The 14,957-nt window shown below is 42.0% G+C and overlaps 1 protein-coding gene across 2 annotated transcripts in view; it reads left to right on the forward strand.

Moving 5' to 3' along the window:
• Nucleotides 1–14,957, forward strand: part of GABA-B-R2 (gamma-aminobutyric acid type B receptor subunit 2) — a 228,323-nt gene that overhangs the window by 191,723 nt on the left and 21,643 nt on the right. For both annotated transcript variants that reach the window (XM_076369903.1, XM_076369904.1), the window contains exon 4: nucleotides 14,802–14,939. In XM_076369903.1, coding sequence (XP_076226018.1) covers nucleotides 14,802–14,939 — 138 coding nt within the window. The remainder of the gene's footprint in view (nucleotides 1–14,801; nucleotides 14,940–14,957) is intronic.

Genomic DNA, 14,957 nt, shown 5'->3' on the forward strand with positions numbered 1-14,957 from the left:
GCCAAGATCGGAGAGCTTCAACACTTGGAACCAGCCATTCGTATGCACATTCGTGCGCGCGCCGCTGGCCGGACGGCTTTTATTATCCTCCGTGCGTGTACTTTGTATTACGGTTAAGTAAATTACGCGAGTAATTATCTGCCCTCGCGCATTTGTTTCGGGTAATGTACTGTTTAAGGTCGGCGAAAGTGCGGGGTTGTAATCAACGATTTTTGCGCGTTTAATGATCCTGTTGCGCGGATTCTGCCGCCGTTAACCCCGTACAATGACGAGTGAAACTCGTGATGAACATTTCTTGACGAATTTAACCCTCTATAGGCTCGTGTAACTTTGAAGTCACGCATCAATGTACTGGGTTAAATTGATTTAATTTTTCATAGCAAAATGATGAATGATATTAAATAACTCATCAACTTAAACTTTTGCACACGGGTTACGTTCGACGTGATTGTAACTTGAAAGTTGTAAAATATATTCGTTGATAAAACTGTTGAATACTTAACTTACGTTAGTATGTTGGTTTTTATTAATTTCGTACTGCGTACATTTTGTTGTAATCGCAAAAGAAAATTAGGCATATAGAGGGTTAACAACAATCGATGTTATTTATTACCCACGAATCAAAGAAAACAACTGTTTTTTTATTATCATTGTATTATCTTCAAACAAAATTTCCACTTCAAGTAGAATGGACAATTTTGTTGCATTTCTTCCGAACTGTCGATAGTAAAGTGGGTCAAGGGGTTAATGGCGGATGAACGTTTCAGATTTGTTGCTTATTTGTCTGCGGTCCTTAGTTTAACCATTAGCACTCTACATAGTTTTGTGATATGTCAGCAACTCCTACCAGTTTTGACAGTGATCCTACTGAAAATTAACAATGTTATAACATTTCTTAGACCTTTCCCTTCTTAGTACAAACTTTGTATATTTGGAAGATCTAATGATCTTAAAGTAGTTTTCTTAAAATTCATTAAAATGTTTAACATTAGAACTGGTGTAACATTGGAGTCTACGGAGTTCAAAGGGTTAACCCTTATAAAATAAGATAAATATAAAATAAACATAAAATTTTCAATTCAATATTAAACCTTGTGTAATGTATAAACACATAAAACGTCGAAGTAAGTTCTGTCTCTTAATTTATATAAGATAATCAATCGTGTTAGTTGCAAAAACTATCCTTAATACTTAGTCAGAAAGTAATGAATGCTTTTAATGAATAATATTGTCGAGTTCAAAGGGTTAATATCGATTGTAAGTACGATTGCTGTGATTTCACTCGATATTGATTCAACTTCGTTTCAACTTTCCTTGCTAGTATCGTTTCAACCTCAAGGAACCTCCCTTAGGACGCTCAAATCAGTAATGAAGTCATCGCGAAGCAAACACAGCTAAAACAATGCTACCCCTTCCTAAAGTCATTTACAAGGGAAGTTAACTGGAATATTCGAAACATTATGAAACTGTAAATAGAGCACAACCCTTGAAAAAATGCAAATGTTTTTTTTCCGTGAATTACCTTGAAAACGGTAAAACGCAGAGAAAGTTTCAGCTAAAAATACAGTCTTTCACATCTATACAGTCTCACGCTGCAATTTCTCAGCAAGAAAGACAATTGCGACGTACAAGCATGATTTACTCTACACAAAGTTTCATAGTTTTTCAATTTCCGGGTTCGATAGCTTGCCTGGTAAGACGACACAGTTAGACTCGGTCCAACGGGGAACTCGTAAATCGCTAATGGCATCATCAGAAAACGGAGGAGACGAGTTCTATGTACTTGTTGAACAATCGTAAGTGTTCGTGCGAGAATGGACCACGATAAAACCGCGGTTGGAGTGAATTTCGCTAGGAACAAATATACGGAACCGAATGAAAATCGAATAGAAACGGGCGCAGCGGTCGAGTATCACGATTCGGGTCCGCGAGGAGAAACCGGAGCCGGGAGAGGGTTGATCCGATTGAAAATCGGCGCGTCGAGTCGAACCGCCGCGTTTCGTTGGTTTGCGCCACGTCCTCGGACAATACGGCGCGCATGCAAGGCATTCCCGAGGATCTCGGAATGTCGCGTGCCAGCCTGTACTCCGGTTTCGTTCGGAAACCTCTCCCCCTTAACGCGCCGGCGAAATTATCTTGCCGCGCGATCCAATAAAACTTGCCGCAAACTTCGTCATTGTCGCCGGGAAACTGTTCCTTGCCCGGCCGCTCGCTGTCGGCGTTTTCGTTTGCCTTTGGAAACTTCTGTCCGCCCGGCCGACTGTCCTGGGAACGTTCGTTTCAGTCGCTTTGAACGAGGGAGACGCGTTTCCGGGTGTACACTGTAAGGGAGATGAGGACTCGGCGAGGAGTGGTACAAATTAATTTACCCGCTGTACGGAGGTTTCGACGATTACGGCATTTTTATAGTAACTTTTGGGTGTTTCTTTGTTTGGGTGACGGACTTGCTTGAGGGTTCGGGAGATTGAATGTTCGAAAATTTGGAAGTTTGAGAGTTTAGCGACTGGGAGGCTTTGAGGTTCGAAAGTTTGGAAGTGTGAAGGTTCAGAATTTTGGAAGCTTGGAGGCTCGGAAGATTGGAAGGTTGTAGATTTGAAAATTGGGGAGCTTGAAGGTTCCAAAGTTTGAAAATTGGAAAGCTTGAAGATTTGAAAATTTGAAAATTGCAATGCTTGATGATTCGAAAGTTTGAAAATTGCAAAGCTAGAAGATTCGAAAGTTTGTAAGTGTAAAAGTTCTAAAATTTGAAAGATTGAAGGTTTGAAAGTATGAAAATTGGAAAGCTTGAGGGTTGGAAAGTTTGAAAATTGCAATGCTTGAAGATTCGAAAGTTTGTAAGTGTAAAAGTTCTAAAATTTGAAAGCTTGAAGGTTCGAAAGTATGAAAATTGGAAAGCTTGAGGGTTGGAAAGTTTGAAAATTGCAAAGCTTGAAGGTTCGAAAGTTTGAAAATTGCAAAGCTAGAAGATTAGAAAGTTTGCAAGTGTAAAAGTTCTAAAATTTGAAAGCTTAAAGGTTCGAAAGTATGAAAATTGGAAAGCTCGAAGGTTGGAAAGTTTGAAAATTGAAAAGCCTGAAGGTTCGAAAGTTTGAAAATTGGAAAGCTTGAAAGTTTCAAAGTTTCGGAGTTCCAAAATTCGAAAACTGCAAGTTTAGAGACCTGATATCTTTACAAAAGATTTACAATCAACGATTAAAGATTTCCCAATTAATTCTATCACCAGCAACGGCAACTGCAACTCTGATTCAACGGATCTTTCCGAGTAACACAGCAGTGAAAGGATAAACCAGGAATTTTGGAAACGCAGCAATCACCGCAATACCATACGTCGCTCTCATAACCCATTACAAATGAAAAACTCGGTCTAGCTGCCTCGCGATCTACGCTCTCGCGCGTTATCGCCGGGAGACGGCTGTTGCATCCGGCTGACGTAATTAACCGCGCGACCAATAATTCCGGGGTAATGCTACGATTTAATGTAACGGGAGATCAATTAAGCCGGACGTAACGAACGTTCATTACGAATTGATCCTGTTCCCGTGCGCGTCGCGGGCTCGATCGCGCGAGCAAGCAAAATAATCCCATTTAATTACACCGATCGCGACGGGGAAATCGTCGCACTGCGGTAATACCGCGATCGGACGGTGCCGGGGACTATAAATATAAAAACAATTGTCGGTGTCGTGTGCAGGTGGCATCCTTCGAATTAACCAACAGGTAAAATCGCTCACGCGTCGTGTCGTTCAACCCTTACACCGCTAATTGCTTGTTCCTTTCTACTTACTGCAAAACGCTACATTCCAATGGATTCCTCTATTCTCCGTTAACTCCTCGCCTTTTAGCAACGCGTCAAACTCATCGCCTAGAGAATTCGCGAAAGATGAACATGCAAACGTTGAAAACGTTGATATTTCGAAGATACTTATCTTTCATTCTTATCTACACGAACCTTAACCCTTTGCGGTCCGAAGTGCTCTTGGTTTCTCACTTTGAGGTTCACGTCGACGTTAGTTCATTCAGTTACAGCTTAATGTGACGCTCTATTTATTTATTCAAGAATATTTGGGAGTCATTGAAACGTTATCTTTAAATTGTTAAAACAGGTGGAGGTTGCAATAAAATAGAATGTCGAGTCTGACTCGACATAGGACTGCTAAGGGTTAAAAAGAATTTAACAAAGATAAATAGTATTCAATTCTTTCGATTTCGAATTAAATCCATCAATAATTATACTTTAGCGAACATAGATGTTTAGAATTTCTGTTTCTTCAATAAATGATTAACAGTAAATTAGAGTTGAGGAATAAATCATAGAGCAAGGTGTTAGTACTATGAAGATTCACATAAATGATACACCTAATTACACTAGGAAAACGGTATCAAAAAATATTCCAATAAAATATAATCAAATTTCTTTATTTCCTTGATCAATTATTATTACAGCCATTTTATTACATTCATCATTGCCTGTATTAACAACAGGAAAACAAAATAAATATTCCCTTGAATCATCCAACTGCTGCGCCAACTCCTAAACGATCTTCAACGTAATACCGCGGAAGCCCAATGCAAACATGCGAAGCATATACAATTATTTTACATAAACAATCTGCCAAAACGGTACACAATGCAGAGAAACCTCAAGAATCGCCAGACCAACAATCCACTGCACAGAGATTATTCCAAATCCCCCGGATAGCTGGTCGGCGTGCAAACAGGACGCATTTGTCCCATTGTCGGTAGCCAAGGGTCATAGGTGTCCCATGACTATTTCCTCGGGCAGTTCGTTAAACGGACGCAGCAATGGCAATCGCGTCCTGATTATCAGATTGCTGCGGCGCCGTCGGTATGCAACGGCGGTCTCGCGAAATTTCTCTCCTTCCCGGTGTTCACGGGCTTCCCGATTGCCCCCTTGCCGGCTGCGTCCGCAACACAAGCCGACCAAAGGTCCTATCGGGAGACAGCTTGGTATCCAGCGGAATGGCGCAAAGGCAACAACAGTTTTCGCTGGCTGTCCTCTTCATAGTCTACTAGAATCTAGAATCCAACGTGGCTTTAAGATACTTTTAAGGGTAGTTTTAACCCTTTGCACTCGAGAGGTGACTCACCACTTTATTTGAGTTGCAAAATTATAAAGTCTTATGTATAATATTAAGCTTTGTATGATGCATCAATACGTGGAATATTGAAATATTCATATATAAATTGAGAAGGAAAGTTATTTTATGCTTCCTCATTAATTCATTTCGAAGAACATCGTCTGTATCTCGTCGCATAATATTGAATATTTCTAGTGAAACACTTTCGAGTGCAAAGGGTTAACCCTTTGGACTCGAGAATATTTTTCGCAACAAATATTCCTTATGAAATATCAATGGTATTTTTTACAATTAATATTAAGAAATACCTTGCATAAATTGAGCGACGAAACTATTTTATTTCGATGTTCCATGCGTTGGCAGATTATAGAAAATTTAATACTGAATGTTAAATTTTATAATTTCGTTGGGCTAAATCAAATGCCGAGTGAAAGGCGCCTCTCGAGTGCAAAGGGTTAAGCTTTGTATGATGCATCGATATGTGGAATATTGAAATATAGTAACTTTCCTTTTTAATTTATATATGTTTCCTCATTAATTCATTTCGAAGAACATCGTCTGTATCTCGTCGCAGAATATTAAATGTTTCTAGTGAAAAACTTCCGAGTGCAAAGGATTAATTGTGAATACGAGAATGAGTGTGGAGAAGGGATATGAAAGAGGGAAGCCGAGGGAAAGCTCAAGGTTTCCCATAAAGAGCTCCATACAGGTTGAAACTCGCAAGACAAGTGATGGATTTGACTCTTTGAAGCTTCCATGATACACGTTGCACTAAGATAGAAAAAGAGGTTCAAACAAATGTTGTTTACCCTTGTTATCCATGTTACGGTACTTGATAAAATGAAATATTGCCAGTTCGTTAACACGTTAACTGACACAAGAATTTCGAGCGTTTTGTTATAGTGAGGTCTATTCCTTTATAATAGAGGAGAATAATATTGGAATTATTAATGTTTATTACAGCACTCATTTTACATTATCTAGCTTCTTCTGTTACTAAATATTTCGATATTAATTTTCTAATTGTAATTGTCTTCAAGCAATTCGGAAGCTCCGGTGACCGTCGCAGTCAACGTGTCAATGATTAATGCACAGTTTCTTCTTTTATTGTAAATAAATATGTCGTTTCGTTAGTTCTCCATATTACTGTCTACATTATACCAATCTACATACTCTACACTACAATAATTTCGACCAGCAACGTGTAACTCGATCGAATAACAGTGAACCAGCAGGGAAACTCAGACGAGAAAAGATGAAAACTGACCCGCATTCTTGAGCCTAGCCATCAAGTGACCCCCACCGGTACATACACCGGATGTTCCGTCGGGCTTTACAATAATCTGGGTCGCGCTCGCGAGATCCCCGGAACCAGCAACGTTTCTCGAGCAAATACCAAGCCGCGCGTCGCAAAAAATGGAAACGTCCGTCGGACGTTTGCGTTTCGCGGTCCACGGACAGCGGAAAACGCGCGTCAAACAAGCCATTCTGTTGGCTGGGGGCCGCTCTGAATAATTCGCTGAAGAATTCTACTCGCGCGTAATTCTCCGGGACTAAACGAGCCTCCCGGGGAGCACGGCCGGGGGGAGGGACTTGTTTCTGCGCGGACAACTCCGCCCGGCGACCGAGTGGACGTACTTAGCGCAAACATGGCGCGCGCGGCGTCCTGGGTCCTGGGAACGCGGCGAGCTCCTCGCGCGGTCCGAGTCCTTTCGTCCCTCGTTAACTTGGGTTTGTTAGTACATACCTTGGCCTGCAATTGCAACAGTAAGACGTTGATGTGTGGCCTACGTAATCGGATACCAAGGAAATCTTTCGAGCAAAGAGACGTTGCGTTTCACGGGAATTAATGGAAAACGAAGGGCCCGTCGAGTATTGTGGCGATCAACGCGAGAACTCTTAAGCTGTCGAAGAACGAAACTGATTGTTTACAGAATTAATGAACAAATCAATTTACGGACCCAAACTGTTTAGCTTGAAGAATAAAAGAATCTTCCGAAGAATTCGTAACTGCCGCTCACTCGAATTCCTGAAATTCGCAGGTTCCATTATCATTGTTTCTCAAGTTGTCGAAGAACGAAACTGATTGTCTACGGAATTAATAAACAAATCAATTCACACGGACCCAAACTGTTCAGCTTGAAGAATGAAAGAATCCTCCGAAGAATTCGCAACTGGCGCTCACTCGAATTCCTGAAATTCGCAGGTTCCATTATCATTCCGATCTCTTACGAGCGATGAATCGATGATCGCAATGTGCATCTCATTCGCATTCATCGCGTCGCATTCAATCGACGCAGGGGACAGGTTAAGGGTTAACTTTGCTCGATTTTTCGTTCGCCGTTTCTTTGGAACATCGGAGAATTGATGGTCCCCGATGGTTGCGTCGGAAGCGGGGGAAAAAACTTTCGCGATCTCGAAGCGTCGGAGGACTTCCTCGAGTGCTTCGTCCGTTCCCCCTTATTCCTGGAAGCGCGCGACGCGATGGACTCGCCGGAAACGAATGGCCTCGATCGCGATAAAAGAAAATAATGGAAGCGAGTTGGTCCTTAATCCTCTTGACTCCGGTGGCGTGCGAGGCGCCAGATAACGCCGGTTGACTAAACGAGCGCAGGTTTAGTTACAGGCCGGTGTTACGATTCCAAGGAGGGTCGTGTGTATATCTCCCTCGATCGAGCGGACAGCGTATCTCCTCGCGGCTTCGAATTTCGTAACGATTCCGTAACCAAGACCCGTCCCCTATGCACACATACCTTACGAACGCGAGCATCGAACGTACTTGGTAGACTGATTTTTATGCATTCGTGAAATTCTAGAGCGTAAAATTCAAGGAAGCGCACGGGACACGAGACGTAACGTATCTAAACTGTAATGATTTTTGTAACGTTTATCAGGAGACACCTGTATCGCAATGCTACGCTTTTTAACCCTTTGCACTCGAGAGGTGACTCTCAGTCACCACGTGATTCGATACAACGAAACTATGAAGTTGAATATTTAATACTTCGAATTAAAGTTCGCATTGCTACGTGAAATACTTAAATAAAACACCTCTGTTGCTTAATTTATCTATGAATTATCGTTAGATTAGTTTCAAACAATATCACCTATATCTCGTCAGAGAATGTTGAATATTTCCATTGAAAAACTTTCGAGTACAAAGGGTTAAACATTTGCTGTCATTAATAATCACCGTTGACTGTTTAACAGTAGGACTATCGAGCATTTAATATGATGACAATAGATTGTCGTCGAATATTCAATGATTTTAACACGATAGCACCACGAAAATATTGACAACTTTTTCATAGTTTTGTAGCAAAGGAAAGCAGGAGCAATTAATTACTTGATGTTACAATCCTGATATTACACTATGATCAACTTACGTTATTAAACGTTTCCATTACCTTGCATGTTACGATTGTTCTCAAGTAATTCAGACGCCTCGGTGACTATCAATAACGAAACAAGAAAATCGGAACCAGTCATTAGACTGATATAAAAATTGTTCTAGTATCAAGTAGAATTTTATTCTATCCTTTTATTCATAAAAACCTCCTCTGTAATCATTCGCTGCTTCAAGAATGCTCCTCGATCAGCGTGCATATTCCTGCTTATTTAACAACATATTTCCAACGTCTAAATAAGCTGCCGACCGCACAGCAGTTAAAGGACGCGAATCAACGTTGAAGACGTTAACGAGTTGTCCAATCCCAGCAGGTTCCCTAGACGACGCGTCGAAGACAGAAACGCCTTGAACGGCGCTCGTTACGGCCACGCAAAGAAGGTCGCAGCGTTGTCGTCGAATCGCGTTTCCGTTTCACCGCCACGGGGAAACGAGCCCCCATTGTTCGCCGGGCGATTTCCCTGTCGCGGAACACGGCATGGCCCGCAGCCAACGCCTAAACAGCAGAACGCCGCGTTTTGTTTCGCTCCGCTTTGCCTCCGCCGCGTCTCGATTGATTACCGTTCGCGGCGGCCACGTTTTCAATCTCCGCGCCGCGTTCCGAACGCAATAGGAAGCTGCCGAACCGATCCCGATGTTAATAATACGGCATATTTGCGGCCGGTCCCCGCGGATCGCGACAATGGCGTGACACGTTCGAATTTCGCCGGCCGCTGCCGTTCGTTCTTCGCTTTACGGCGCTCCGAGCCTTCCGGCCGTTTCCCTCGATTATCAAGCGCGTCTCTATTTTCGGGAATGGACGCCGCTTGTTCGGATACAGAAGTGACTAATGAAATTGAGTTTTCGATTGGGACATCGCGGCAATCGGTTCCGAGATATTCGCGATACCGAGCGTTTATTACGATCGATGTGTGATCCGTATATAAATTTGAAGGATAGATCAGTTTCTTTGAGTGCTTGTTACAGGATTCAAGTGGAACTGTTTATTTTCAAGATCATTTCAAATATTCAATGCGTTATCAATCATCATTAACCCTTTGCGAACGGATGTCGGCATTTCGGTAAGATGAGATGCTCGTATTTGGAAGAGAAACTCGCGAACAAATGATTTGATTGGTTGAACAGCAAGAGATCAGAACGTAGTTTCCTTATTTTATTAACCCTTTGCACTCGACAGGATTGTAACATCAAGTAATTAATTGCTCCTGCTTTTTTTTGCTACAAAACTCTATGAAAAAGTTGTCAATATTTTCGTGGTGCTATCGTGTTAAAATCATTGAATATTCGACGACAATCTATTGTTATCATATTAAATGCTCGGTAGTCCTACTGTTAAACAGTCAACGCTGATTACTGAACACTGATGATCTCGATACAAGTTCGAATTTCCAAGCAAATACTTAACCCTTTGCACTCGAAAGTTTTTCAATGGAAATATTTAACATTCTCTGTCGATATATATTGTTTGAAACTAATTTAACTCGCTACAGCAAAAATGTAAAGTCTTATATATAATATTAAGCTTTGTATAATGCATCGATACGTGGAATATTGAAATAAAATAACAATCTCCTTAATTCATGTGTGTTTTCTCATTAATCAGTTACAAAGAACATCGTCTGTGTCCCATCAAACAATGTTGCATATTTCTAGTGGAAAACTTTCAAGTGCAAAGGGTTAATTGAGCAGATACGTAATTTAGCTGCATATGTCGAAGGTTTTGTATATTTCGAAGAATCTTCGTAAAAGGGTTAAGACAATCAGTGATTTTAACCGGTTAGGTAGTTCCAGGGTGAAACGCGAGCGTCTGCGATCGGTTCGATAGATTCGTCTGCTTCGAGATCGTATCCGTGAACTTAGGAATTAGGGTTTCGACGGAGGAACGATGAAGATCGGTGTGTTCATGACGGAGAAAGGAGGATTATAAATATTGGAGATTGTGTAACACGGAAGCCGTAGAGGAAAGGAGGAAATGAACATGTGTTCGATAGATGCGATGGGCTAGTGGATGGAAAGAGGATTGGGCTGAGGGTAAAGGAGATTCTAGAGGATTCTGGCAAGGAGAATGGTCGCGGGGGTTAGAGAAACGAACGGGGTTGCTGGGAAACTGAATGAAAGGGACTCTTTCCACTCGAAAGTTTTTCCTTGGAAATATTCAACGTTTCTGTTGAAGTCAGTGACACATAGACTTCCTTTGAAAGTAACTTTCGCTAGAGAACACATAGAAATTAACGAACAACTCTGTTTTCATCATATTTCACACGTATCATACGAAGCTCAATGAGTCGCTCAGCAGTGATTACGTCGATTTTTCGATACTCGATTTTTTAAACTCTGATGGAATAAATAATATTGCTTTTAGTTATTCAAAGGTTTACTCGTTTCATCGTTTTTATTTCATTCTCCACGCTCAGCATATTTTTTCAATACAGTGAGTTTTTCAATAAAATAACGAGTTATATTCAAGTTTCTGGCCATTTTTATATATTTTGATATTGCCTTTATGTTTTCACTGCTTTGTAACGTATACCGACTGTGACCATACATCCATTAAAAATATTTTCTTGCAAACATTGGCGTGTGCATGTGGTACACGTGGCACGGAACGTGTTAAGGGCTAACCCTTAGCAATCCATCTGATTTTACAATCTACCAGCAACTCCGAGACATTTTTAATCCTCGCGATGAATATGAAAAAATATAACATTTCTCAGATTTTTTGTTTGCTCTTAGGAAAAGATTTGCGTGTGCAGAAAATACAATAATCATAGAGTAGTTTCTTCACTTTCGATCATCGAAATGTTTAATGATATAAGTGGTGTCGCAGTAGAGCCTGCAGAGTGCAAAGGGTTAAAACATCATTGTCACCGTCACGTCCACAAAATCATCGCGATTAATTCCTCACAGAAGCCCCACCATTCAAATAAAAACACGATAAACCCGTTAGGTCGCGTCGCACAACAGATTCGTTCAAGAATAAGACGCGAGCTCGCCGAAAAACGCGTACAACGCACGGTCGGTGAACCGAGCGTCGCCCCGGAAGCTCACGGAATCCCATGAATCGAAGCTAAAGCAAACCCAGCGGGTTCGGGCGAACGCGAGTTCGAGTTTCCCCGAAAAATCGAGGGAAGTCGGTGGTCGCAAAAGAGGAAGATCGGGCGAAATGGAGCGCGCGAATCGTTGCCGCGCCGCGTCGGCCGGAAACCGTGCTCGATAAGCGGAGAAGACTCGGCGAACCGTGGGGCGGATCGCAACGGCGGGACGTTATGAATTAAATATATCGGTAAGCCGAAGATAATGGAATCCCTAACGAAATTGGTATCGACGCCGGGCAGGGCGCGTTCGGTTGCGGGGCAACCGCGAATGACGTAGACGTTTAATTAATAGCGGAGCCGACTTAAATGCTTAAACGGCACGGAACGAGTTCACTGGGCCAACGGAGACGCGCGTGTTACACGTACGTGCACACGTCGATCCGCGAGCTATCGCTAATTCGCCACGCACACCGACGCGACGCGACGCGACGCTCCTACGGTATGCCATTTGTGGTATCCGATCGCGATACGCCGGCGAAACGCGACGGAGGCTGTCTCGATGGGACACGCCTGGCGTACGGAAAATTTCACGATACTGGGATATTATGCTTTCGATCCCATAGGAATGGGGATCGGAGTTAGTCCTTTGCACTAGAAAGTTTTTTACTGGAAATATTCAAGATTTTCCGACGAGTCGACGCTGTTTAAACCTAATCTAACGATCATTCGCAGATAAATTAAGCAACGAAGGTATTTTAATCAAATATTTCACATAACAATACAAAGTTTAATTTAAAGTACCAAATATTTAACTACATAGTTTTACTGTATTAAATCAAATGGTGAGTCACCTCTCGAGTGCAAAGGGTTAGTTCTTCGGCCGTTGTTCGTGGAAAAGAAGTCTTGTAGGAAACTCATTGAGATTAGAACTATCGAGCAATTGGCTAAAGTTTGTTTATGGAAGCTATAAGCGTGAAGTTATTAAGGTTTCAGTTGATTTTTATGTTAGCTTAGATGTTACCGAATCAGTTTCTTTAACCCTTGGCGTTATTTACTTCCGCTACTGAGCTCTATATTTGACTATCGACAATTTGAAAGAAATGCAAGGTTGTCCATTGTACTTCAAATATGGAGTTGGAAGAATTTTGTATTTAACACTTTGTCTGCCAAGTAAACGCTTCTCAAAACTCCCAGGCAATGGAAATAATTACTAATAAACCAGAAACTACAGAATCAAGATTCTTCGTAATAATTACTCTATCTTTCTTATATCTCATACATCCAATAATAATTACTCTATGTTTGTCGTATCTCATACATCCAACAAAACTTAGTTCGATACGTCACCAAAATTCGTCTTCAACGTTACGTGAAAAATAGTGTCATCCAAATGCACATGAAAAAATCAAAGTGTGAATCAATTTTATGTTATAGAAAAATAAACGACACGAACTTACGGGGGGACCTGATATTACGACACTTTCCTCCGTTTCTCTTAGAATTCAATTCCTCAGAATTCTCCGTTGGATTGATAAGAAAACGCGGCACCGTAGTTCCATAGGTTTGCACGCGTCTCGCTCGGCCCAAGGCGTCGGCCGCGAGCCAACAAAAGCGACTGGGTTAGGTGGATGCTGTTTGCCAGCAAGAAATCCTAATTTATCTGCGAGCAGCCGAAGCGGGGTACGCGGCCGTAATAGAGGTGCAATCGCAGGTGCAGATGGAAACCTTAAACGAGCCGGTTTCCAGCGGAACGTCGCCGTCTAACCCGTCACAGAGGGAAAGCTCCGGCGGCGGAAGTTCCGTCGCTCTCTCGCAACCTCCTCCTCGCGGCTGCACACGCTTGTTTGCAGTCGCGTCGCGGCCGATGCCGCCGCCGGCGGCGCGCACCTGCTTGTCTTCGAGTATCCTCGATGGAGGAGCGCAAAGCCCCGCTTTGACACGCGGGATTTGTTACCCCGGCGCGTTGCTCCTGACGTTTCTCCGGGCCCAGGCGTAAAATATACGCGGGCACGTTCATACTATGCAAATGCGGCCGGCTATGCGCCGTCATGGAAATAAAAATAGACCGCGACGAGCACCGGGGAAATGGAGACCGAACCACAGAGAATGTGGGCCCAGGATGCGACCAGCTTGAAGGTTCAGCTTGCGTTGCTCGGATAGATGATGGAATGATTATTCCTGTGGATTGGGAAATTTGATCGATCTATTGAAAATTGAGCGACTGTGTCAGATGTTTACTTGGACTAACACTTTAGTTATAGAATATCGTGTTAGACTCGTAACGGAGATCTCGAACTGAAATTAACAAGTCATTGGATCTCCATTCCCTTCGATTCAAATGAAATATATTTGTGTTGTCAATTGGTGCACCTCGAAGTAATAGATGTAGATGATGGAATGATTATTCGCGTCGAATGGGAAATTTGATCGATCTATTGAAAATTGAGCAACTGCGTTAGACGTTCACCTGAACTAACACTTTAGAACTGAAATTCAGAAGACATTGGATCTCCATTCCCTTCGATTCAAATGAAATATATTTGTGTTGTCAATTGGTGCATCTCGAAGTAATAGATGTAGATGATGGAATGATTATTCGCGTCGAATGGGAAATTTGATCGATCAATTGAAAATTGAGCAACTGCCGCAAATGTTTACTTGGACTAACATTTTAGAACTGAAATTAACAAGTCATTGGATCTCGATTCCCTTCGATTCAAATGAAATATTATATTTGTGTTGTCAATTGGTGCACCTCGAAGTAATAGATGTAGAGGATGGAATTCTCCTTTGTTTCTAGTAAATAATTAATGTGAAAATAATTATTATGTATTACAGAAATTGTTGGTTAAGGGGAATCAGGGGAAGGGGTATACTCGATTTCATACGGTTTGTTTTGGCAATTTGTGCAGTTGCGATGGGCGGATAAGGTGGTTCTGTGTCAAATATTTAGCTAGACTGACGCTTCAAGCGGCAGAGAATGCGACACAGGGCAAACAATGAGTGTAGCGAGAGACAAATGGTGAAGAAACATTAGGGGAAGTGGTTTGTTCAGTTTTATGTGCTTTGTTTTGATAATATGTCGTATCGAATGATGTGGATTTAGTCTGTAATTTTCCTAGCAATTATTTTACGGTAATTGTTGGACACGTTTGCTTGCTAGGATAAAATGATTCGCTTTACGATACCGGTTTATTGTTATTAATTCTATTTCATGCTGTGTATTCTCCTCTAACAACGAACCGCATGATCTGATTTCAGTGCAACGCGGCTGTAGGCGTGAAGGCGTTCTTCGACATGATGCACAGCGGACCGCACAAAGTGATGCTGTTCGGTGCGGCTTGCACACATGTCACGGACCCCATCGCTAAGGCGTCTAAGCACTGGCGACTCACACAGGTGAGTCTCTGCGTTCAT

This window comes from Nomia melanderi, chromosome 1 (assembly GCF_051020985.1).
Source record: "Nomia melanderi isolate GNS246 chromosome 1, iyNomMela1, whole genome shotgun sequence".
Lineage (NCBI taxonomy): Eukaryota > Metazoa > Arthropoda > Insecta > Hymenoptera > Halictidae > Nomia > Nomia melanderi.